This window comes from Copadichromis virginalis, linkage group LG12, assembly GCF_057382275.1.
Source record: "Copadichromis virginalis isolate Kocher_CV1m ecotype Utaka linkage group LG12, C_Virginalis_male_GT1.1, whole genome shotgun sequence".
NCBI lineage: Eukaryota > Metazoa > Chordata > Actinopteri > Cichliformes > Cichlidae > Copadichromis > Copadichromis virginalis.
Genome location: NC_140629.1, coordinates 23,030,119 through 23,056,954, shown reverse-complemented (window position 1 = coordinate 23,056,954; position 26,836 = coordinate 23,030,119). Strand labels below are relative to the sequence as shown.

The 26,836-nt window shown below is 40.7% G+C and overlaps 1 protein-coding gene and 1 long non-coding RNA gene across 3 annotated transcripts; one reads left to right on the top strand and one right to left on the bottom strand.

Annotated features, from left to right (window-relative positions):
* Positions 1 to 230: 230 nt before the first annotated feature.
* On the bottom strand, positions 231 to 4,899 carry LOC146697056 (uncharacterized). Of its 2 annotated transcripts, none has more exons than XR_014923128.1 (3): positions 4,790 to 4,899; positions 1,059 to 1,210; positions 231 to 848 (listed from the first exon to the last, which is right to left on the bottom strand). It is a non-coding gene; the product is annotated as an uncharacterized LOC146697056 (long non-coding RNA). The 2 variants fall into 2 exon arrangements; XR_014923127.1 differs by lacking the exon at positions 4,790 to 4,899 and adding an exon at positions 2,435 to 2,471.
* A 2,582-nt stretch (positions 4,900 to 7,481) lies between these two features.
* On the top strand, positions 7,482 to 24,402 carry LOC146697055 (leucine-rich repeat-containing protein 43-like). The gene is made up of 12 exons (XM_085475510.1): positions 7,482 to 7,731; positions 7,808 to 8,020; positions 8,384 to 8,494; positions 10,844 to 10,986; positions 14,472 to 14,710; positions 14,833 to 14,996; positions 17,177 to 17,315; positions 17,723 to 17,865; positions 22,290 to 22,379; positions 23,481 to 23,693; positions 23,866 to 23,947; positions 24,158 to 24,402. The coding sequence occupies exons 1-12, from the start codon at positions 7,645 to 7,647 to the stop codon at positions 24,295 to 24,297; spliced, it is 1,764 nt and encodes a 587-aa protein (XP_085331636.1). The 5' UTR covers positions 7,482 to 7,644; the 3' UTR covers positions 24,298 to 24,402.
* The last annotated feature ends 2,434 nt before the right edge of the window (positions 24,403 to 26,836 follow it).

Genomic DNA, 26,836 nt, shown 5'->3' with positions numbered 1-26,836 from the left:
TCAGCAGGATGTTCTGCGAAGTCATCGAGACAACTCTGTTTGTGTGGTCCGCCTTTGGCAAGAGCGTCCTCTGAACTTCACCGTGTGAAGGTTTGGCCGTAGGTTTGCTTTTAGGTTAGTGCTGCGATGGCTACAACATTTTGATGGCTAAGGTAAAATGTAAAAAAACAAAACATTATGTCGTTTGTGTGGCAAGCAGAGAAACAAGGAAAGGTCAAAGGGCTTCATGGTCTGAGCTGAACATTTTATTATGCCAGGTAACGTTTTTAAACTGCACATGTGGTAGGTTACGTTATCCAGTCAGAATGGACCAGCCATAAAACATTACACATCATTCGATATAAATAAAATAAATACAAGCAAAAAATAATAATTAATTAATAAATACAAAAATAAATAAATAAATAGGTAGGAAAATAAATATTTTTAAAAACTCTTACATTTTGTCTAACAGGTTAGTGAAAACATTAACAAGACGGCTCCATCTGTGTGAAATTTTTCACCCATATCATGCTGTTTTTTAAAATACCGAAGATAGTGGTTTTCTTATTGTAAGTGTCTAAAGCCTTTAAATCTATGCTGCAATGTTGCCGGGGGGCACCAGCGAAATCTGTCTGCGCAACAGTCAAGTTGAACCGTTTAAGGAACACATTTGTGTTCTTGGTGACTTTTTCAGCCCCCAAATTTCGGTCCCCAATTACATCCTTGACGAATGCTGGCAGGCTTTCGAGGCAGCCCACAATGGCACAGATGGAATTCCTGATCTCGGTTTCGTTTCCCATTCCCCAAGTTTGTCCCTTAAGTTTCCCTGTGTCGGTTGAGTTGAGTGGCAGACCTGCGTATTTGCACTGCAAAAGAAGTGAGAGCAGTTAGCGCAAAGGCAATGATGCAGCACAGCGCTCTGAGGATGTTAGCTATACTTCCATGATAAAAATCAGAGTTTCAAAGGGTTCCTTTACAACAGATCGTGTTTATCGTGACACATAAAGTGGCTTTGACAGTTGAATGCAAATCTTTAGATTTATATTTACCGGCACATTTTATTTTATTGTACTTACATAATTATTTGTTGCCCTTTGTAGTTCGCAGAGAGATGCTTCCAAGTTCTTCTTCATTTCCTCTTTAAGCTCTTGTATAGGGTTCTTTGGCACTGGGTTGGAAGCCATAATGGGAATACATATCATCACGATGAGCGACAGATGAGGGAGCTCTGCAAGCAGTTATGCAAAAAAAAAGCTGATGTCAAAAAAAGCTGAAATCAACACTGCTGGCAGATCACCTGATCATACTAAAAAAGAAAGCTAGACTTGAGAGACTGACACTTAAACAGTTATTTCAGATGGTAAGCACACCCTCATACCTCAAAGCAGACTTACACCATAAAAGGCGGTAAAGTAGCAGAAGGATCATTTACTTCAGTGTATATTTTTATGTATATAGTGCCATTTCAAAACACTGGTTACTTCACTACAAAGTAAAAACCCTACAATCTTAGAGAAAGAAGATTAAGCATGTCGCAACAGCAGGGAGAAAGAACTCCCTTTTAACAGGAAGAAACCTGCATCGAAACCAAGATTGGAGAGGGGAGAGGAGGAGAGCGTGGAGACACACAGACAAAATGCAAACTATGAGAGGGGAAGACAAAAGTTGATGATATGCACTAGTGAAAAGAGCTGAGTGGAAAAGAAGTGCTCAGTGCATCATGGGAAATTCCCTAGCACTCTGAGGCTATAGCAGCATAACTGAGAGATGGTTTCAGTCACTTGATTCAGCTCTAAGTAAAAGCTTTATTAAACAAAACCAAAAAAAAACAACAACCAAAAAACAATAACAAAAGCTGAAGCATAATCTTAAAACTACAGAGGATGTCTGTCTCCTGAATCCAAACTGGGAGGTGGTTCCACAGCCGAGGCTCAAGCCCCTGCCTCCCATTCTACTTTAAGAAACTCTAGGAACCATGTTTAGCCTGCATTCTCCATCAGGACTACAGGTCTGTAAGGGCCCTGATCAATCAGTACTTTGTATGTGAGTAGAAATAGGATCTCTTCTTCTAGTCCCTGTTAGCACTCTCACTGCAGTGGATTGGACTGAAGGCTTTTTTCTTTAAGCTTTTAGAGCAAAATCATAATAAAGAAGTACAGAATAGTCCAGCATAGAGGTAACAAATACCTCAACAAGTTTTTTAGGGTAACTCTGAGGCAGTTATTGACATTATAGTATGCAGATGAAAGATGGCAGCCATACAAATTTGTTTAATGTGACCGTTAAATGACAATGACTCCACGCTTCGAGCAGTTCTAAAAAGCCTCACTTCAAAACACACCACAACGTGAAGATAAACAGCAGCTCTACACAAAGATCTGTGTCTGATCTACGCTTTGCAGGAACAAATGATCCTCCTATACTGTTCAACTAGAAATCAAAAGGAGCTTACCTTTAATAAGACCCATGGTGTTGCCTGTTTCTGTTTGCTGCTAATGATCCTAAACTGGCACACAATGTGCTTATATACCAAAATGTGGGATTTTTTTTGTTTCAGGAGATGACGTTTGTGGCACTATCGTCCAGAGAATCTTTCTAAATGTTTCTATTTTGCAATTGTAGGTCGTTCACCACATGAACTTACTGTGGGTAGATGAAGCAAACTACCACAGAGGCATCTCAAAGATCTGATGTCTGTTGATTAAAGACAAAAAGTGGTGAACTGCAGGTAATGATTTGACTGTGTCTCCCACTGACCCCATAGTTAACTGCTTGTGGCAGTACAGGAAACCCAGAAAGACTGATCGCTTTTTGTTCTTTCTGTTTCTGAATCACATTGCTTTCCACTTTTGTTGACCAGATATTTCTAAATAAGGTCCAAAAAGCCAGATTAACTTTAACTGCGGGGCTCCAGAGGGCCAAGGCCCGCCACCTTTGGATTCAATCACAAGGGGTCGCTGCTGCAGGTAGTGTCACAAACACCGAGATGATCCATCTCCTTCATGTTATCAGCACATGTTCAGTTTCTGTGTACTTGTGGCAAAATGTAATCAGCCAAATGACGTTACCGACTTATAGACTGCGTAAGAGGCCCTGAACCACGCAGGGCAGGACGGATTCAAATTTTCATGTTGTTTACACAACAACTTAAGATTCATCTGACCAGTCAATATTTTTCCAATTAAATTTTTGACGTTCGTGGGCACCGGTTTGGCTCAGTGCGCTGAGCGGGCAACCACATGCCATTCGGCTGAGAGCGTCCCACCCGGGTTTGAGTCCGTCCCGGGTTTGAGTCCGACCCATGCCCCTTTGCTGCGTGTCTCTCCCCCGCTTTCCTGTCCGACCTTCACTGTGTCTATTAAATAAAGCTGAAAAAGGCCAAAAGGTTTTTGATGTGTGAACTGAGGCCTGCTCTTAGTTGACAGGGATGGCACTCGGTGTGGTTTCTGCTGCTTTAACCCATCTTCTTCACAGTCACACATGTTGTGTGTTTAGAGATGCTCTTTATATTTGCTATACAAATAAATTTATTATTATTTGAGTTACTGTTGCCTTCCTAAGTAGAAGCAGTCCGGTCATTCCCTTCAAACCTCTGGCATTAAAAAGGTATTTTTACCCAGAGAACTTCCGCTCGAGGATATTTGCTCTTTTTCGCACCAATCTCTGTAAACAATAGAGATGGTTGTGTGGGAAAATCCCAGATTAGCAGTTTCCAAAATATTCAAACCAGCTGGTCTGGCACTAACAACCAACCCACATTCAAAGTGACTTAGATCAACTTTCTTCCTCATTCTGATGCTCAGGTTCGTCTTCAGCAGGCCGGCTTGACCACGTTTACTTAAAGCAGCCTTGCAGCATCTCAGTCTGACCTTTTGAAAGGCTGTGTTGAACTACAACACATTTACTCCTAAATACAGTGTGCCGCTGCCATGTGATTGGCTTAGATTTGCATTAATCAGTTGGGCAGGTGTACCTAATGAATAAACTTAGTTTGAGCAAAATGCAAAGAGCTTCACTCACATACACTTTTTCACTTATTTATTATTCAACAACTATTCAAGTGTGGTTCAGTAGTTAGTAGTAGTAGCACCTAATAACGTAGCTGGTGTATATTTGAAGTGGAGAACAAAACTGTTCGTGGAAATAAGGGGAGCCATAACTCCTCATACCTGAGAGTAATTTCCACTCAGGGTTTCACAGACATGTCTACAATGGTTCCAGTTCCAGTAGACTCACACAAGCATTGAAGATACTGAGTCATATTCAAAATCTACTTTATTGGTACACAAATTTCATAGAAATTAATCTAAGAAAAAGAAGTCAGAGTTTTTCCATTCTCAGACACAACACAGGATCTTATCACCTTGTAGTCTGTGTAAAAGGTTTTTATCTGAAAACGTTATCACTGAATGTCACCTGCAGTCTGTGTCAGTTATCTGAGATCTCAGTTTACTAATTCCATTCTCCTTGTGGTTTACGGGGAACTCTGTCACTCGATTACTGGAGAATTCCACAAAACATTTGTGCACACCTAACTCAACAATAATTAATAAGCTGCCATAAATTTTTGCCAGATGTTCACACTTCCCAGAATGTGAATCCAACTCAGTTTCCAACTCAATCCCAGGCCTCACTGCAGCCGCATAAAGGCCACTAATGTCTGTTCAAGCATGGGGTAAAAGAGACAAACCCGTATAACAAACACACTCATTCATATATTTCCTCATTGAACAGTCATTTCCAGTGGACAAGCACACAAACAACATCCTTATATTTTCAAACTTTTACAAAAACTCAAACAACTCACCCATCAGAACGTCATCTTTTGGACCTTGTGTTCAGCAAAGTAACTGACAGCACTGCTCAATTCCAAAATCCTTGTGGTTTACTCATCCTGCTCTCTTCCCTCTTTCCCCCTGTGAGCACTTCCTTGCTTTGGTTGCTAAATATATATTTTAAAAAGCCACTGCGCTTAGTAAGTGCTCTGAGCGAAACACAGGTGGCATCAACAGGTTTGGGCACATTTTGCAGAAATGACAGGAAGCAAGACGAGGAAGTAAAGCAATATATTTCGCCAGAATCCCCCACTGGCAACAAAACATAAAATGCACCTATTAAATCAGTGGAGTGTAAAAAGTCTGAGTAAATATTTGCAACTAAAATCCAGTTCATCTTTTTGTTCACAGTAATTGTGAAAAACACTGACTTTATTTTACACTTCCTCATTATTTTCTTTAAAATCCATCACTAAATAAAATGTATTATGAATACGAGTCAGTATCTTTAATGCTTCCACAAGTCTTATCATGTAAATCGATCAATAATCAGTGCAACACATGCCATTTAACATTAACTTTCTGTAGGCTCACCTGCACGTCCCCCACGGTGAAAATGTGTGGTCACCCAAATTCATTGTCATCCTATAAGAAAAGCCTCCACAAGAGCAAATTTAAAATCGATATTTAGTGTTAAACTAAATACCTGAAAATGTAAAGACATTCCTATCGGGCTCTTTACCCCAAAGCACCTTTGTGCTTAAATATACAGCTGCATGGAGCTGCTACATCAAGCCTTTGTCTTTGTCAGATGACTGGTGTTAATCAGTAAATCTGAGATGAAAACGATTGAAATGCACACATTTACTCTTCCATTCAAGGAAAAACACAGATTTAATTAATAATAAAGTTATGTTTGTACCTGTCAGGAATTATTGTGTCATTATTATTCACCTCTGTATCTCCTTCCTGCAAATGTCTGGGAGCTGCCAAGGGTTAATTGCTAATTGTTTACATTAACAAGGTGTGGCTTGAGGTGTGCATTTGGCTAGCTTTGGGGCCTGGTTAAGTAAAACTTGAACAAAGAAAAAGAAGAAATACTGAAAGGAAAGCAAGATGGCAGTGAAAGAATAAAACTTAGAACTGATTATCAGTCAACCATCTTTTTAGCTAATGTTTAAAACATTGTATGTATGCTGCTGTCTGATGCTGATGGGGACACTTTTGCACAGCCTTTGCAGAGTCACATCTACGTCTGTTTATCCTGATGGTAAAAACGTTTGACATAAATGTAAGACAAATTTTCACGTGTCCATGTGACCAGATTTTTTTCAAAGCTAAGTAAGCTGCACTGTTAAAGCATTAGACTGCGACTGTGTTATAATACAGTAAATTATTTTGGGAAAAAAAATCTGAGAAAACATTTTAGCTGCACGAACAGACGCTTTATTAACTATTTATTTGAAGATGACATTTTTCAATGTGACTACTTTTTTAAATTTAGGATTTAAAAGAGAGTTTAGAGTCATTCAATTTCCCAAATATTCATCACAGCAGTTTTTCTGCAATATGTAAATATTACTTTCTAGACTGTCCTGATTTGGTGAAAAACACACATGCTGTTTTAGAAACTTTTAACCAAAGACGAGAATGATTCAGCCTTCCTTTTGTGGTTTCCTGCTAACCTTGTTTCTTCTCGTAACTTAGTATGGTGTCAGTTGTATTTAGCAGCATTTTAGAGAAAATCTGACTATCTTCCTTTAAATCGACTCCTAGTAGCGAATGACCCCAAATAATTCACTTATTGTTTTTTTATGAAGTGTTCTTTTCCTTTTTTTTCAGGAGTCCAAATAACTTTTGTTTTCTATAAAAGTAACATCTTTAATTTGCCAGTGAGGTAATGATCACTCAGTCCAGTAGTCATGTTATAGTCATACCCATTATAATAACCTCTTTATTAAAGCATTACATTCATTTAACAAAGCTAGAAAGTTATCATACAATCATTATTTGATGAGGGTGGCCTGTAAATAACTATCAAAGTAAAAGTCCTTTGTGGAAATAACACTATATTAAGGCCAATACGTTCTAATTCAATACAGTTTGTCCACTGGATTACATTACTGCGAATACCCTAGTCCATAAAAACCATAATCCCTTCACCTTTTGCAACTCCACTCTCTTCTGTAGATGTTGTAGCCAACCACATTTAGTGCAGCAGAGCCATAATTTGTAGGAGAAAGTCAGTTCAGTTATTGAGAGCAAAAAAGAAAGACAGAATAGTAGTTGGGTGTAAATAAGATAAAAACCCACAACATGCATGCAGGGGATGATGGAAAACTATAGTCAGGAAGAATAAAGAAGAATCAAGACAGGCAAAGAATAAAAGTTAAAATTTATTGATTAAAAACAGATGAATAGTGATGATTTAGGAAGTATGGCAAAGTCGTCAGGTGAATGACCTTCAGTTGGCTTTTCTGTCCACTTCCAAACACAAATCCTTTCTACTAAGGCAAAGGTCATCTCACCACAGAGACAACAGGTAAGGCCAAAGAATCACTCACAACAAAGAATCACCAAGCTTCATCAGAGAAGAACAGCCGTCATTTTATTCAGTTAATGTGTTTGATTTTTAATGGTTAGTAAAACAGAGGACTTCAGAGCCATTCATGCCGAACTCCCTCCTAATGTTTCACAGGGTAGCTGCATGGAGCCCCAGGTGTTGCCAGGCAACCCTACAGGCATTTGTAAACAAAGAGCAGAAGTCCTTTTCTTCTGACAGACAGACCAAAGACTGACCATGAATGCACGAACTACACTAGCTACAGTGGGACCGTGGTGTAAATCCGCCTAAATGTGATGAAGTTACACAGGGACTAAGTCAGCCATGAGCTCAAGCACACTGTCTGCTGTGATAGAGAAGCTGATTCGCAGCCTATGTCTGAATGACTTTCCCGGTGGAAATGGCACATGGGTAAGTATCTAAAACACTGACTTGTCTATAAATACTTTAGAGTCTAAGACATTAAAAACATGGATTCAATCTGCAGAGAAACACCAAAGGGAGTGCGGAGCGAGCAGAGATGGAGTCCACGGATGCTCTCCTGGATCTGCTGAGCTGCCCTCATTCTCCATGGTGCCATGATGCAATGTGGAGCCCTCAAGCTTTGCCTCTCAGACAGCTGGCTGTGCTCACACCTGAACGCCTCCACGCCCCCTTCATTTACAACTACTTCACTTCACTTCGTATTGTTGACAGAGACGTGAGTAGTCCTCTCATTAGGAGTGCACCTGTGTTCACTGATAGCCTTTGGCAACAGTCATTGATCAGTCTATGATCCACAGTCATTCAGAATAAAACATTTTGTACCCCAGATTGAGAAGGAACCATATGAGTATCTTCACTGACTGTGATATGAAGGGTTATTGGGGGTGAATTTTATATTTGTCCCAATGTTAAACTGCTGTCAGTTTGTCTAATGTTTCTTCGCCACAGATTAGCTCAAAGCTACCAGTTTGCCTCGGATGACTCCTCACCCCACTATTTATCATAGCACGGATTTATTTAATGTTTGATGCTTTTACACATTTGTAAAGGTTTATCTTCTGTCTGTCTGCGTGTTCAGGTAACAGCCATTGACGATGGCCTGTTGAAGTTCTCAAAGCTGGAGGAGCTGGTGCTGAGTGCTAACAAAATCTCAGAAGTACCCACAGTACACCTTCCCCGCACTTTAAAGGCAAGTCCCAGTCCTGCTTCAGCTTGAATTTGCAGCTCTTAACAGATTAAGTGTAGACAGCATTGTTATCATTTAAATGTGATTCATGATTCACCAAAAAACACTATAGCTGTCCCTTTCTGCATCATCAAAGACGACACCCTTGCTTTCGGATTTACCCATGAGATCAGACGTTTAAATACTCTCATCATTGCCATAAATGTCATGGTAATTTTGGACTTTAAATGATTTCTTTTAACTGTATTTTTTCCAGAGTACAATGATTGTACAGCATACCTCTAATGATTTAACAAAAACAACAACAAAAAAGAAATTAAATGCACAGGTTTGAATTTTTTTTGATTTTCTCTGATCCACACAGGGCCAGAATCATACAAATATACAATATGAACATGACGCACAACCAGTAGTTCCTCTTTGCAGCATAAAAGTATTTGTTTGCCAGCACTCACTGGATTGACCAATACTTTGGAACAATGAAAAACATTCATGGAACTCAGTGAAAGAATGAGAATGCAAAATTACACAAGTTGGGAAAGTCTCTCTCAGACATTTCTCAACAACTTCAGGTTTCAACAGCATTAGTTCAAACTGTGTCACCACTTTTCCAAGGTGTGGAGGAAGACCCATATGATCACCATCAGAAGAGATTGCTTGGGATGTTCATGAAGCTCCGAGGCTCAAGCCTGCCATGAGCTGTTGGACAGTGTTACTCTCCAACAGTGAAGCCAGTCTTATATCTCTATGAACTGAGAGGGTGCTGACCAAGAAAGAAGCCCCTGCCTTAGTTGAAGCCTTTAAGCTCAGTTGAATGAAGTTTGCAAAGCCCTCTGGAGAAAAGTTTTATGGTTAGATGAGACAAAGACTGAGCTATTGAGTTTGGAAGAATCAAGGTGAGCTTTCAAATCTGAGAACACTGTACCAGCTATCAAGCATGGCGGCGGTTGCATCATGCTCTGTTTTGCTGCCATTTATATTGTCACATTGCAACACATGCAAGTGGATAGAATAATGGAGGAGGAGGACTACCTCTAAATCTTTCAACTTCACCTCAAATCAACAGCTACATGGTTGAAAGTTGGACACATTTGGCAGTCCCAGCAGGACAATAATCCCAAACAAACTGGTTTTGGAATGGACACAGTAGGCTAACATTAAACTTCCCTTAATGACCTTCCCAAAGTCTGGTTAAAAGTTGGGTCTGTGCCAGCAAAATCAACCAGTTTGAACTCGAACAATTCTGCCAAGAAGAGTGGTCAAATATCCAGCCAGGCTACCAATAGTGTCTCATCCAGGTGCAACTTGCTAAGGGGCGTTTAACCAAATATTAGTGGGGGTGTGTGTAAAAGTCTGAGCCTCTGTGTACATGTTTACCCTGTGTGAAGACGAAATCCAAAATAAATTCAAACTTCTGCACTCAATTCTTGTTTTTTAAAGTCATTAAAGACATGTGTGCTGTAAAAACTTTAAACCACGGAAAAATAACAGTTCAAATTAGCACTAAACCCATGATGACTGTGTGTAAATTCTGAACACAAGCGTCTGTGGGAAAGTGGTTTTAACGTGTTGATGCACTGAGAGCTTAGCCCAGCACAGTCTGGCAGTGGCGGCCTGAACGAGGGGTGTGTAGAGTCATCTGCAAATCCAGCCACACTGCTGGCTTTGCAGATGCAGTGAGAATCAGATTCAGATTCTGTGATGGAGGAAAGAGCTTCTCAGCTGTTCTCACTCTCTGCCACACAGTCTCTCAATCTGATTTTGTGCAGTTTCACTATCATATACCGATGCAGCTGCTCTGGATGGTCTTGATAGTCCCTCAGTAGGAATGTGGTGAGGATGGGAGGTGGGATGTAGGCTTTCCTCAGTTTTTGCAGAAAGTAGACATCCTGGCTATTGAGATGTTCAAGTTCTGCACCAGGCGAAGACCGAGGAATCTGATGCTCTTGACAACCACAGCCTAGATAACACGAGAAGGTGACGATGACAAGTGCTGCAACCAGTGTGCATTGTCACACTTGCTCTTTTGCTTTCGCGTTCTCGCTCTTTGTTCCCTCTCTCTTTCACTCTTTTATCTCTCTTTGTCTCTTTCGTTCAGCGTGCACACAATAACGCATACATGCCAAGGACTGTGAAGCTTTAAAGTTTTGGGCTTTAATGCACAATCAGACTTATAGCTCAGCAGCTCAAGTCAATCAGTCCTTGGTGTTTATTTTGTTTGTTTCTTTTTCATTTTCAGATCTATGATGATGACGCCCAGCAGGCTTTTATCTGAAAGTTCAGAGAACATAGTGTAGCTGATGCTGCATGGAGATGAGTGAGTGACACATTTTGACCATGTTTCTTTCAAAGATTTTGGAGCTACGTGCAAACCGGCTGTCGTCTTTAGACAGCCTCACCAGCGGTGCTCCTCCTCCCCACCTGCAGTACCTCGGCCTCGGCTCAAACACTCTGGGTTCCCACAATGATGTCACTCATCTTACTGGAAGACAGTGGTTAGTTCATAATACACACCACACATGCACAGACACACACACATACACACAAACCGGAAGCTTTCTGGCATTTTAAGAAAACCAAACCAGGTCAAATCAAGCTTTCAAGTGCAATTGTGTACTTTCTAATCAGTCAGCAGGTGACATTACTTCATTGCAGGTTGCTTTTATGTGGATTTACTTCTCTTTCACACCTGTGTGTCATACTTGCACTGATCAAACTGAAGCAATATCAGCTGGTTTGCTGCTAAAGTGGCCACCAGAGACTAAAACACACCCTGTTGGGAGTAAAATCTTTTCATCTCACCCACAAAACTGTGAGGAAAAAACAGAGCTTTCACAGTTTACAGAATTATAATACCGGAGGGGAATACAGGTCTGATGATGTCTGTGTCTGTTGCAATCAAAAGGAAGTATTACAGCTTCATGTTAGAGCTCTGAGGCTTCTGCTCTTAATCATCACTTAACCAGAACTGCAGACATCTACAAACCCGTCAGGATTTTTCAGAACAGGAAGTGTTAAACATCTTGTGAAAACAGGAGTATAATGGCTCGTACAGGGGAGAGAGGAGCCTTGTTGAGCAGCTTTTGGATGGACTTCTTTTGTCCTCCACTTGTCCAGTTCCCTCAAGATTTTTTAAGGACACACTGCACACAGTGCCCATAAATGTCATGTTTTTGGCTTGTAGCTCGTTGGAAATCGTCTCATTGGTGCAAAAATACTATTTTATGCCTACCAAACTATGTTATATGTTGGGTGTAGTCTATGTCATTTTCACCAATTCAGTTAATAAAATGGGAACAAGTGGTGTGTTTTTATTTTATTCATAGGTCAAACAAAAAAACAAGCAAAAAAACCCCCAAAAACAAAAAACACAACAAAAACTTTACTTTGAAAATGGACAATGACAAGAAGTGGACTGAAAACGAGTGAAAAACAAACAAAACACTTTAGAAAGCCTGGAAAACGAATGCTCAACACCAATTAAAAAAATAGCTTGGCTCCTTGGAAGCAAAAATATAGAGAAGACTTTTACACAGTATTTTACAAATCTACAAAAATGTGATTTGAACGTTGAGTGAACCATGGAAATTCATGAAGTGTCTTGATAGAGTGTCGGGTGAGCTGCTTCTGTGCACCTTTAGTTTTTTCAAGATCAAGATCAACCCCCTTCAACCTGATAGCTGTGAAGGCCACAGCATTCGAATGATATCACGGCCTATGAATGACCGGCTCCATATCAGGAAAATCCCAGCAGAAATTTACCATCGTAATGCAAAAATGATCAGTCAGAACAGCATCGTCATGATTTGCAGTGAATTTTATCTCCATTGGTGGGCGGCTGGATCCCCGTTGGTACACATGCACACACAGTTTGTGATTTTAAGGGTAACTTTCCAAGTGTGACCACTGACTGAGGGTATTTTAGAGCCTGAGATTGTCTCAAAAAGACACAGTTGCATTGATGTTTATAGTTTGAAACACTAGAGGACCAAACATACAGCTTTGATTTTATTTCTTTTTGGGAGTTACGTTGATCAGGTGCCTTCTGTGGCCCCCTTGGTCCATTCACTGAGACGGTGTCCCACATTTCGAATGGCGTTCATTTTTGAAACTCAACTCTGTGAGAGAGACAGACGCAATGTTTCTGTTACGCAGTGAACTTTATCAGTAAAAGTTGGACTTGTCTTGGCTGTCATCATGGGTTTCCTGCAGGTTAACCTGACACCGCCCTTTGCTGCCTACGCTACACCCAAAGATTGCAGCTCACAACTGATAAACACCACATAAGAAAAAATTAGAAGGAAACGCAGCTACATCAGTCAAGCCCGGGAAACTTTAAGTAACTGGCTTAAACTAGTCAAAAGGGTTTTTACAAGTGCTCATCAGTCATTTGTGTGCCATACAATGAAACTGTCATTGGTTGCATCCCAACTGAAACCTCAGCATTAACAACCAGAACAGCAAAAAGGAAGGAAACAAAAACAGGCATGACATCATAGACGGAGGAAAAAACAGGTTTAAAAAAAGAAAAAAGAAAGAAAAGAAAATCAAAATTTTAAAAGAGATTTTAAAGGCGATTTAAGTGAATCTGGGATGTCGCGGGAGGAGATTTGCATTGTGGATGCAGAATGAGATTATTACATCTGGATCTTAAATGACTGGCACACACACTGTAGCTGACATTTAGCGATAACTGTGATAACAGCCTACAAGGATGCTGTGTCATAGCCGTTCGCAGTTGACTTGATTTTGATTTCCCAGATAAATTTCTTTGAAATTCATGACTAAATAAAGCATATTTTGAATATGACTGACGTGTTTAGATCAGGGATGTCAAACTCCTTTTATAGTGTGGGCCACATACATTTTGAACTTAATTAAGTGGGTCGAATTGGTGAAACTCAGCCTGTATTTATATTTACTGTGAGCCCAGTGTAAAAAAAAAAGATCAATTTTTTGATCTTTTTTTATGTTTGACACCCCTGGTCTAGAGAAACTGTAACTATTTTAGACACGGACGGATTCGTGTCAGTGCGACCCTGGGTGGAAATTACACTCAGGGATGAGGAGTAATGGCTCCTGCGTTTCTGTGAAAAACTATTTTGTGCTCCTCAGTTTCACTATGTATATACATTCCCTGGCCACTTTATTAGGCACACCATTTCAGCTGCTCATGAGCGCAAATATCTAATTAGCCATTCACGATGTAGCAATACAGTGTGTTTAGGCATGTATGAAACTGAGTATCAGAATGAGGAAGAAGGATGATTTAAGTGAGTTTGGATGACAGCTGTTGATCTTCAGGGATTTCCCAGAACCATCTCTATGAGTTATAGAGAACAGGTTGAAATAGAGAAAGTATCCAGTGTGTGTGTGTGTGTGTGTGTGTGTGTGTGTGTGTGTGTGTGTTTATATATTATTATATTTTTCTTTATGACTTTTATGTCACACCCAAAACAACCTGCTGACATTCAATTGGGGTGAAAAACGAAAAGCTGCTTGTCAGCTGAGAGAGGGAGATAAGCTACAGCAGCCAAAGGCCGCAGTGTGTCCCACACCTGTTAGCTAAGAACAGGAAACTGGGGCTACAATTCACACAGATTCAACATGAAAACATGGTGAAAAACATGATCCATCCTGCCTCATATCAACAGTTCAGGCTGACTGTTAAAGTGAAACAGTGTGTGTGTGTGTGTGTGTGTGTGTGTGTGTGTGTGTGTGTGTGTGTGTGTGTGTGTGTGGTGTGAGGTATTTTATTGGCACACTTTGGCCCTCTTAGTACGAACTGAGCATCGTTTAAATATCATAACCTATCTGAGTATTATCCATCCCATGAAGATGGATGGAAGATGTGTTAAAACACAGTTAATAGCTGCATGAATGAAATAAGATATCTGTCATCTTCTTTAACATCTATTTGGATCAGAAGTTGTCTCATACACATCTGTCCTGTAAAGCCAGCACCTCTGTCTGTCCTCAGGCCACAGCTGGTGTGTCTGGACCTCAGCAACTGTGGGTTTCAGGACCAGCCAGCTCTGCTAAATGGCTTGAGCACCCTGCCTTGCCTCAGGACCCTGCTGCTGGAGGGAAATCCTTTCACGCTTGCATCTTCATACCCAGGACTGACTGTGGACAGCCTCCCACAGCTTTCCTGTCTGGACACCTCATGGATTTCCCCGGAGGAGAGGATTCGCTTTAGGGGCTTGGCCAAGATGAGTGGTGAGTGTGTAAGCTGCCCTATGAGCCCTGTGAGCGAGGGCCCCAGATTTCTATATAATTTTAATGCACACTGAGCATGTGCTTACAGGTCATAACATCAGAATACTTTTTACTTTGCACAGGCCTGGCAGTAGGCATAGCGTCACCCACAGTGAGCGTGGGCAGGATGATGGGAATTCCAGATCCTCGGATGACTGTGGATGACAAAGCTCCCGTTTTCCCTGTGGTCAGCTACCACTATTTTATCACCTACGAGTTCCTGAGGCATCAGACACCTGCTCACACTGTGACGTATCCTTCCCACACATTTTTAGCATAGCTACAAGTTTAAATGTTTTTAAATGTTTTGGGCCTCATTCTAATATGGTTTTAAGCATTTAAGCTTTGGACGTACAATTGTCAGAATAAAGAGTGCAATTTAGTCAAACAACATATTTCCTTCCTGTGTTAAAAGATAAAGCTACCCACACGCTGATAAGTTCGTCATTTGTTGTTTCCACCTTGGTTACGCAATCTCTCTACTACACACTACATCTTCACATCTTTCTTCTTCTTCTTTATTAAAATTTTACTACAAATTGAGGTTTGAACCAAAAGCAGACATGACGCCATAGCACTTTATACAGCCTCTGTAGAAATTATCCACATATCTCACTTATCTTAACTGCACTACTGTATAGCTCTGTAAATAATCATTCTGTACATTCGATAATCTTTAATCCTACAACTGTTTACAACTTGCATAGTTCCCATTTCTGTATAGCTGTATATCCCAGATTCTGTAAAGTTATTTATTTCATATTCTGTATAGTTTTTTCATATTTATATCCTGTTCATATCCTGTACATAGCTTGTACTCACTACAGCCTGTACATACTTATAGTTATAGAATATTCACAACATACTTCATACCGTGTACATTATAACATACCATAATAGACCCATTTCTGTAATATACTCACATATCTATATTATTGCTAATATATATTGTAATATATCTATATCACTAAAGCACTTCTGGATGGATGCAAACTGCATTTCGTTGCCCTGTACCTGTGCATGTGCAATGACAATAAAGTTGAATTCTATTCTATCCTATTCTATTGTGGGGTTTTTTAACCTCACCTTTCTTTTGTTGCACGTGATTAATGTATTTACTTCACTGCTGTAACTAAATTAAGAGCAACAAGCAGCAACAAAATCCTTCTAAAATCTCTATCTAGCAATTTACCGGCAATCTTAAGATTTGCTTTAAATTTCTAAATATCTTTTAATGCAACTGTATCTAATGTATTACATTAGATACAGTTATAAACCCTGTTTAACTTTAACAGGCCAACAAAGTTTTGCTTGCATTTACAGAAAAAGGTGAACGAGTCATGGTGAAACATAGACATAATATTTAATCCCACATTGGGGAAATTCACTTATTACAGCAGCACAAATGTGAAATTGAGATATTATATATTAGAAAACTAAAAATAGAAAAAATTAATAAGAAAAATCGTGTAACGGCTATTACATGCAGTAAAATGCAACAAGATTTTTTGTACAGTTCAGTGAGAGTGAAGGAGAAATATTGTTAGTATTAATTTTACATGGCATGAGTAATATTTTTATGTTATTATAATACAGTATATATACATATGTGTGTGAGTGTGTACCTGTTTAGACATCTTTGTGGGGACCAAAAATCCTGGTCCCCACAAGTTTGAAGGCATTTTTCAGACTTAAAATGTGGTTTTAGTGTCAGGGTTACAATTAGGTTATGGTTAGGGTAAGGGTAAGGGTTAGGCATTCGTTTTTGATGGTTAGGGTAAGGGTAAGCGGCATGGGTAAGTACATGAGTACACACGTGCCATAGGACACATTTACAGTGCAGTAATGTTTAAAAAAAATGTTGCATTTACTGACAAGGTTTGGGAGCATTAATAGTTTTCTTTTTTTATACTTCTTTAATATGTAAATGTATTTATTCTTCTAAAATGGCAACTGCTTGTTTTTCTACTACACATCTGTCAGATCTGATGACTTTGTGGCCATTGACTGATTGACTCAGTAGCCACTTTATTAGGTATAGCTGTATGTTAATGCAAAAATCTAATTAGCCAGTCACACAGCAGCAACTCAAAACAACCCGCTGACGTTGACACTGAGCACCAGAACGGGGAATAACTATTTCACACACTGCTGATCTACTAGGATTCTAACACACAACCATCTCATACAGACAATGCTCTAATCGCTGGAGAGATTGTAACTCCACTTTCTATGTTGTAGACAGCAACAAGTCTTTAACGTCACAAAAACACAATACACAAGCCACACACTTCAGTCAAAAAGGAAAACGAGCACATCATTTCCTAAATTTAAGCACACAACTGGGAGGAAAAAGGACTCAGAGTACCACAGAAGTAAAATTATCCCATTACTCCAAATTGAAATTGATTTTCTTTTTTTTTACAGAAACTTGACACTGAGACAAAATCTGACACAAGATCTGTGACTGAAGGCCAACGATCAAACGAGAACGGCGAAAAACAGACGTCCAAACAAGATGGCGGCATTCTGAACTCAGAGAAACCCAGTTGTGGCAACACATGTGGTAATAACACTTATCTCATCTGACCTGTGTGTCTTTGACGTAAACGTCTGACTGCAGATGAAGCACAGCAGACACTGTGACAGCTTTTTGTACAGACACTTTGATTTCTTAAACTTGGTGATGTGTCCTGTTCAAATGAGAGAATTTTTCTCTTATAAAGTTTGTGGAATTTACACAAGTGCTTTAAAGGAAACTACAGTCAGATCAGCCGATGAAGAGCTGTATGCCTACATAACTTGAAACCAAATGACGAACCTGATCTTTTATCGCCTTCATCAGGTGTCAAAGGCACTGATGAGCAGCCAGTTTATATCTGGTTTACTTGTGTGTTTTCTTTTACTGCAGTGTGTAGTCATAACAATTCAAAAGCTGGACTTTTTTGTATGTTTTTCTTATTTACTCCTTAGAAGTGTTAAGGCACAGCACGTCCAAGCTGTCGTGGTCAGAGAGCATGGACTTCGGTGACACGCAAACCCACACTGTGAGCGCTCTGGGAGATTTAAAGAAATTCCTCAATCGGGGACTGCGTTTATGCTTAGAGGAAGAAAAGGTACAGAAAGTCAGGTTTGATAGGGTGTGTGATTGCTCAGGCCTGCAGCCAAATTTTTCTGATTCACTGAAACCTGAAATGACTCAAAGGCACTTTGAAGAAGTTAAAGTGCTTCATTGGGGTCATCTTGAATTCAAAGACACACAAAAATCAAAGTGAAAAAATGATCACTTTCTGGAAAAGGGTGGAGTGCCCACTCCGGGTCAGGGACGAGACCCTGAGTTTAAGTATCTCGGGGTCTTGTTCACAAGTGATGGGAGAAGGGAGCGAGAGATCGACAGACGGATTGGTGCAGCGGCTGCAGTGATGCGGACGCTGTACTGGGCTGTTGTGGTGAAGAGAGAGCTGAGTGTGAAAGCAAAGCTCTCAATTTACCGGTTGATGTACGCCCCTACCCTCACCTATGGTCAGGAGCTGTGGGTAGTGACTGAAAGAACGAGATCGTGGATACAAGCGGCAGAAATGAGCTTCCTCCGAAGGGTGGCTGGCCTCTCCCTTAGAGATAGGGTGAGAAGTTCGGCCATTTGGGAGGGGCTCAGAGTTGAGCCGCTGCTCCTCAACATTGAACGGAACCAGCTGAGGTGGTTCGGGCATCTGACAAGGATGCCTCCTGGGCGAGGCCTCCTGGGCGAGGCCTCCTGGGCGAGGCCTCCTGGGCGAGGTCTTCCAGGGATGTCCCACCGGGAGGAGGCCCTGGGGCAGGACACACTGGGTAGATTATATATCTCGGCTGGCCTGGGAACGCCTTGGTGTTCCCCCGGATAAGATGGATGAGGTGGCTGGGGAGAGGGAGGTCTGGGCTTCTCTGCTTGGGCTGCTGCCCCTGCGACCCGGCCCCGGATAAGCGGAAGAAAATGGACGGATGGAAAAAATGATGCTGCAGGCTCGTCCGTTTTGCCAAACTTTCAATGCAGCAACTCAGAATGGTCTGTATGACCCCATGTGGTAGTATGCACTAGGGGTGCAACGATATTCGTATCGATATTGAACCGTTCGATACAGTGCTTTCGGTTCCGTACGCATATGTATCGAACAATACAACATTTGTAATTTATTTTATCAACTTTCCTTCTGACTATGCTGTCTGTGTTGAGCGCTCAGTGAATCTGTGTTCGACTACTCCGCCTAGGCTGCACTGTCCAGCGCAGATCCACTGAGCGCTCAACACAGACAGCATAGTCAGAAGGAAGAGCGCAGGGCAAGCTAGCAAGACAGAAGTTAAGCTCTCCTTGCAACATGGACCTCCCCCACTCTCATTCAGATCTGGCGTTTGGAATTATTTTGGTTTTCATGTGACGTATGACCCTGAAGGTAAGCGAGTCATGGACTAAAGTAAAACAGTATGTTGGATGTGCCATGCAATGCTTAATTACATGGGTGGGAACTAGTGTGTTAGCGCAGTTAGCTCGTTAACATGTTTGCCGTCTAGCCCCATGCACGGAGCGATCGGCGGTAGCTCGTTAACGGAGATTTGCCGTGTTGTGGGGTTAAGGTCATTTCAACGAGATTAACCTGAAAGCACTAGTGGGAACACAACGAATATGACTGCACATTTACGCCGACATCATCCTAGTGCAAAGACAAAAACAACAAGCATGCTACTAACTTTAGCCGAGTCATTTAGACAGCTGTTAGCACATGATTCTCCTTATGCTGCTGAGAATATAGCCCAGAAGAAGCGGATAGTATAGCTTTTATTTTGGAAAGAGACATTTCTCTGTAATAAACTCTCTTTTCCAAGGATGAGTGATTCCTCAATCAGATACAGGGCTCGCAAAATCGCTAGCCCGATGTCCTGGGGCTAGCGATTTTTTCAGTCGGGCTACCAAAATCTATCTCTTCCCTGCCCGTCGGGCTATTGTAGGAAGGAAAAATATATGTCAATGCTTTTGCATTCTTTCAGAAATGTAGCTGGGTAATTATGTCATTGGCATCGGTGAGCCACTGTCAATATGTGACATATTGAAATCGCGTTTGAATTTGCGCTTGTTTTTTTGCTTTCACTTTGCAATCGTGCAAACTGTGTATAGAGAGTGACAGCACTGATCTGTGAGTGATGATAATTTGTGCACCAATTCCTCTGACATCGTCTTATTAATCGTTAGCTTACTATGCAAACATGACAAGTGAAATCTCCCGCAGCTTAAACATGTGAGAGGTTGATCGCGCAGAGAATCGCTGAGCTTATGTGAGTGCGTGTGTAAAAGCAGCAGGATATATATATTTTAGTTCTGCTGAGCCAAATAAGACAGGTCAGGGTGAAGAAGTGACAGCCAAAGAAAAGCTTACCACAAAACGGAGAAGTTATGACAAATCAGACTATAAGGCAAAAAGAAAGTGCAGCTTTATGGTTTCATGGACAAAATAATTTCTGTGGCTGCGATATGACGAGCTAAATAACCAGGGCTGCACATAAGTGGTCCGCAGGTGCGCATTCGTATGGAAGCCCGTTTCCGCCACTAAAAAAAAAAAAAAAGCTAGTATCCATAACTCGAAATTTCGAGTTATTTTCTCGAAATTTCGAGAAATATAACTTGAAATTTCGAGTTACTTTTCTCAAAATTTCGAGTTAGCTCTGCCAATCAAAAATATACGTGAATGAGGTCGCTTTCTTGTTACACGGAAGCATATGGCGCAGGACCGCGCACTCAAAAACGGATCCCAACAAATTAAAGTATGTTTGCTGATAGTAACACCATGTGATTCAGCTAATAACACAGGGATTTCATCATTTGTGAAGCCAGGCTGAAAACACTCAGCAATCTGTGCATTCACGACTGGATGTAATACCGGTAGCTTAGCTGTAGCATTTGTAGCTGAGGGCTTCAGCTTCCGGGTAACATGGAAATGACGTCATTCACGTAGATTACTGATTGGCAGCGCTAACTCGAAATTTCGAGTTGCTTTTCTCAAAATTTCGAGTTAATATGTCGAAATTTCGAGATAATAACTCGAAATTTCGAGAAAATAACTCGAAATTTCGAGAAAATAACTCGAAATTTTGAGTTATGGATCCTTTTTTTTTTTTTTTTAGTGGCGGAAACGGGCTTCCATACATTCGCTGTCAAAATAAAAAACACGCACAAGGGTTAGGGTTAAATTTAAAAACTGTACTTTTGAGTTAAAATATATATTTATAATTTTAATAAATGACAAATTAAAAAGGCATGAACATTTTTTTTTGTATCGAAAAAATATTGAACCGTGACACCAAAGTATCGAACCGAACCGTGAATTTTGTGTATCGTTGCACCCCTAGTATGCACGTAATGTGACGATGGATGAGGTCCTGCGGATCTAATCCCAGATCTGGACCAGGGTATCACTCTTGGACAGTCTGAGGTGCAACCTGGTTAGATGGACTACCCCTCCATGGGTATACCTCCCCAGACAATCACTGGGTCACCACCAAACCGGTCATGCTGAAGGATGTTACAGGCAGCTTAAGGTTCACCTCAGCCTCTCCTGACCCTTTCATGTCTGTCACATGTGCTCAGGGTGAACCGGCTCTCATTTGTGAAAAGTGGTGGACCTGCCAGTTCTGGTATTCTGTAGCTAAGAGCCAGACAGTGAGCACAGCGCCTACTAAATGACATTGTCCTCAGGCCACCCTCATGAAGTCTGTTGAAGTCTGAGGTCATTTTGTAGCTGTGGCAGAGCTTATCTTGTTCCTCTGTGCGCACTAGGGTAGATAACGGTACTGTTGATGGCTTAAGGACCTTCTACGGCCCTGTCCCGCTCTACTAGAGTAAGTGTCTGTCTCCTGGAATCTCGTCCATGCTATTGAGACAGTCCTGGTCCAGGTGTTACCTCCTACCACCAGCAGTGACACAGATCCTACTGCCAGCAACCTCCACCTGTAAAACCATTCGTGTTATGGGGTTGTCTTATTGTTCTCACTGTAGTGCACCTGTTGTTAATTTCATTAACACCAAAGCATCTGAAACTGTTTAAAAAAAAAACCCCTCTGATACTAAACTGACCTGATCAATATCCCAGGAGTTTAATCGACTTGATGCTGCACTCTGATTAAAAAGAGTTCCAGTTGATGATAACCTTGGGCCTGTTCAGTACTAATGTTGTCTCTGTAAGCTTATTGATGAGGCTCTCCACAACAGTCACAGTTTATCATGTTGACCAAAATTATTTGGTTAAACCTAAAAATAAATATATTAGAAGCAGGAGACAATGAGCAGGTCACGAGCATGTGTACTCGTACTCAGGGTCTCAGCCCTCCTGAGAAATGGGTCATTTGGTAGCAAATCAAACACGCAGATGCAATAAGGGAGGAAGGCACCTTATCAGATTTAGCACATAGAACACCAGAAATATTCAATTTTATTTCTGAAGCAGACAATGAGCTGAAGATTTGTTGGCCACTGTGAGCCGCAAAATGAATCGAAACTCATAGTTTGTGGTTTTAGGTCCTGTCATGGCCTGCAGCTTCTGAAGAAGTCCCGCTGACCAAAGCCAACCAAACTGGAAAAGAGAAGAAAGGCAGGAGGGAGAAAGAAGTGAGTGTATCATGTAATACCATTGAACTGTAGGTACAGCCATCACCTAACTCACCGACTGCAGACACAATAATGAACTTATTTTCAGGGAAATCTTGCACCGTTGTGGAACGTGGAAGAAACTTTGTGATGTGGACAGATACTCTGATTTTTACGTCTGGGTTCAGTGTCGGAAGCTATGCTTTATTGCATACTGTATATTCCTTTCAACGCTGATGGTGCCTTTACTTCAGAGATGCAGGCTTTTGACGAGTGTCAGGGGTGATTTGTGCAACACTAGGCGAAAGCATATAAAGGTTCAAAAGTTCAAAATGGACCAAAAAGTGACCCTTGGGGAATCCCAAGAGCTGTTTCTGTTTGGTGCTTATCATAAATACTGAGAGATTAAAGGTATGCACATTTTTTCTGTTACGGTGGAGTGGGTGGAGATAAGTGTCAGGGAAATAGCAGTAAATCTAAAAAACAACTAAAAGGTTCATGTTTATATGTGGCACCTTCTTTTTTGCATAACAGACCTTTAACATGCACTTGATGGTACAGGGAACTGTGATCTCAGATGAATATTTCTGGAGGTGTTCCTGAGTCCATGGAGGGATTTCTGTGACATGTTTTTAATGCAGTGCTGCCTGACGATCCAACGATCTCTTGTGTAAGGAGATTCCTCCAGATTATCTGAATCTGTTGATTTGATTATTCTGAAATCATTTATAGATGCAGTTTTTTGCAGGTTGGTGAACCTCTGCCCATTTAAGTTCTGTGTAACTTTCCCTCTATAAGATTATATCCAATCATGTTACTGACCAGTTGCCAGTAAACCTAGTTGTAATAGTCACTTACTTTTTCAGGTTTTTGTTGCTCCCGTGCCAACTTTTTAAAGATGTGTTGCTGCCAATAAAAATATTAACTCACTCACTTTAAACACTTTCTGTGTCCTGTGGTGGATAAAATTTGGGTTTATGGATTCTGGTTTTATTTTATTTATTTTAATTTTTTTTAGAAATGGGGTTGTAATCAACCGAAACATAATAACTGCTTGGAAAGCCTCAATGGGACTGTATATAAACAGAAAGTTATTTAATGTCAATGGTCTCTTCTTTCTAGTCTCCAGTTAAATCTGATTTCACCAAGTCTAAAGACAAAAATAAAAAATCTGTATCTGAGCTGGTCCAAGATGCCCCGATCAGACGAATCCTTGGCTCCGTGCACATCCCCCTGCAAAGCCTGGTCAGAGGAGGCCAGCAGGTTAAAGTCCTCTGTGACTTTGGCATGCTGCACACAGACTCTGAGGTGGAAGCAACACAAACACATCAAAAGGCAAGTTTGCACATATGAGTTTATGTTTTGCTGAGATATTATTGCTGTTTTCTGGATGAGTTACATGGGACAAAGGTTAAAATAGGAAAATCCATCCAAAAGAGTAGCATTGTAGGAAAGGACACAAAAAACAAATTGACATGTCCGGGCTATTTTTTTCGTACATCTTTAGGATTTGGGAAGGAAAATCAAAGACGACAAGAAGGAGGACAAGGAAACAAAAGGGAGACAGCACAATGCAGCATCGTCAAAAGGTTAGCGAGAAGACTGCTTCATGACAAAATGGCTTTGACATACATAAGACAGGATAAAAGCACTAGACCACTTTGAGAGTCAGAGCAGCTGTAGATGCTGTGGTCTGTGTCTAGGAGAGGATATTAAGAAAGAAGGCAAAGAATGAAATTGCATCATTAGTCAGTGAGCTTTTCTTTTTCCGTCTCTGTAATCCTGCGTGATTTCGGCAGATAAAGAGAAGAAGTCACTTGAGGTGCACGACTCAATAACCAGCCAACAGGAACCGGTGATTGTGGAGCTGATTGTGGAGCTGAAGAAATGGCAGACTGCATCTGAAGCTCACCACTTCCTCCTGCCACAAACCTCCTAAGGCAGACTGCTCTCCCCGGGGTCCGTTTGTCCTTCCTTCCTCATGACTGTTAACTGTGACCGTACCGTTGATTTAACTGCATAATAAATTTCTTGCCTCTGCAAAGTACCGCGTTACCAGGCTGCTGTATTTGCATCCTATGTGCATGTTCTGTGTGCATTTAAGTGGACTGGAAAATGTCCGTACTTAGGGCTTATTCAGAACCTCAAATTAAATATCATACCCAACTTTGTGTTCATGTGACATGGAAAAACCACCCAGACTGACAGATTCCTTTTAACTACATGGAAGCTATTTTTTTTTTTTTAACTTAAATCCACTCAGTGAATCACCATCTTGTGGTGGTGGAGGGGTTTGTGTGTCTCAGTGAGCCCAGGGGCTATGTTGCTGAGGGGTTTTTGCCCCAAAGCAAATTAGTCCTGTATGAAGGGCCAGACAAAGAGTGATTCAGAGGACCTCTGTAGAAGTAAAGAAATCAAGAGAACGAATTACTGTGCCCAAGATGGGGTTACCAGGGCCCCTGCCCTGGAGCCAGTCCTGAGGAGGGTGGTCAAGTGAGAGCGCCCTGGGCCCGTTGGACCCAGCCACTCCAGTAGGGTGGGTTCAGTGATGGAGAATGTCAGCACTGAACCCCATTAGAGCCTAACTTTTTATATTTTTTCAAGTGACAAAAAGCAGTTGTGGTAACTTTATTAAATTATTAAAGTGATTATCAAAGCTTAGATCACTGTCGAAAAAATAATGCCAAGCTTCATAACTTGTTCACTGTGTTTCAGAGAAAGGATGATAAATTATTTTATGTCTTTGACTTTTTGGAGTAACAACAAATATTTCCATCTTATCTCTTTCACTTCTGAAAAGTTTCTAGAAAATTAATCAAGAATCTGACCCGTTAAACAAGTTAAATTGTGATCCTTGAAATGTCTCTGTGAAAGAATCATAATACATCACTGTTGACCTTCAGGTCATCAGTGACTTCAGTAAGAGCCGTTTCTGTGCTGTGGTTGGTTCTGATTGGTACTTAGCAGAAATACTGACATTAAAAGTATGAATATTTTTTTTCAATTAGGGTTGAGTGGGTGGAGATGAGTGTCAGGGGTGAGTTCTGACAGAAGAATAGCAGCAACAGTGAAAAGGACTGTTTATAAGATGGTAGTGAGACCTGCTGTGATCTATGGTTTGGACATGACAGCCCTGACAAAATGGAATGATGAGACCAGGATGGACACATTAGGCTGAGTGGTTTGGAGACAAAATTAGAGGCAATGCTGAGTTGGTTTGGACTGAGTTGGTTTGAAGATTAGTGGTTACAATGGACAAAGGATGCTGAAGGTGGAACCGTCGGGCCAGAGGAAAGGAGGAAGACTACAGTAGAGGTTCATGGATGTAATGAAGGAGGACATGCAGGAGGTTGGTGTGACAGAGGAGTATATCACAGATCATAGCACTTATAAAAGAGTCTTACAGCAAATATGAAGTCCTTATTAAAGGGGATTGATAATATAACTAGGTGTTAAAATATATTAAATAAAATAAGCCCGCCAGGCAAGTGCTCCAGATTTGGCTGCTGGAGCTTTCTAAGTGTGCCTCTATGAACACGTTTGCAGTCTATTAAACAATTCCCCCTGGTTTAGTACTCTGGTTTTGAAATGTATAAAATAAAGGTTTGCATATTTAGTGTACTGTAGTGTACAACAAGGTGGAAGGATTCAGGTGTGACACACAGATATTATTATGAAGGAATTGTGCACAAAGATGCTTCATTTACCCATAAACGTTTTATTTTTTAATACACCAATATTGAAAACATGTTGCGAGAAATGCCAAAGTGTTTCACCGTTTCATACAGAAATGATCTTCTAAGAAACTTTTTTTGGAAAGGCCATTACAGGAACAGAACTTATAAGCATCAAGTCCATTAATTAACAGTTTCTTTTATTCTTATCAATCTTCCTGTAGTCCTTTTCAAAGTCCATAAAAAAAGTTCCCTATTAAAGCCAAACAGCATTGCTTTTTGCTCCAACTCCATATCAGAGCAAGGAAACCTCTCCCTGTTACAAATTTACACTCATACTATCAAATCTTTAAGTACATAGCATTTCCAGGCATAAAAAATAAACTATAGCTCCCAGACTTTGCGCAAACGGACATTTGTTTTTCAATCAAGTCATTTACAGCTTCAAATAAACAACTTTTATGATATTATATTATCTCTGTAACCCCCTTACAAGCTGTGCAAACGGTGTTAACATACCGATAAATTAAATGATTTGAAGAAGACTGCTGCTTCTCCCAGAATGATACAGTGGGGCAAAAAAGTATTTAGTCAGCCACCGATTGTGCAAGTTCCCCCACTTAAAATGATGACAGAGGTCAGTAATTTGCACCAGAGGTACACTTCAACTGTGAGAGACAGAATGTGGAAAAAAAAATCCATGAAGTCACATGGTAGGATTTGTAAAGAATTTATTCGTAAATCAGGGTGGAAAATAAGTATTTGGTCACCTCAAACAAGGAAAATCTCTGGCTCTCACAGACC

Bases quoted from the DNA above. Each gene is read 5' to 3' on its own strand.
- LOC146697055 (XM_085475510.1), top strand. From the start codon at position 7,645: ATGAGCTCAAGCACACTGTCTGCTGTGATAGAGAAGCTGATTCGCAGC. The intron at 7,732-7,807 runs GTAAGTATCTAA...TTCAATCTGCAG, and splicing joins CCGGTGGAAATGGCACATGG to AGAAACACCAAAGGGAGTGC. The intron at 23,948-24,157 runs GTTAGCGAGAAG...TGATTTCGGCAG, and splicing joins CAATGCAGCATCGTCAAAAG to ATAAAGAGAAGAAGTCACTT.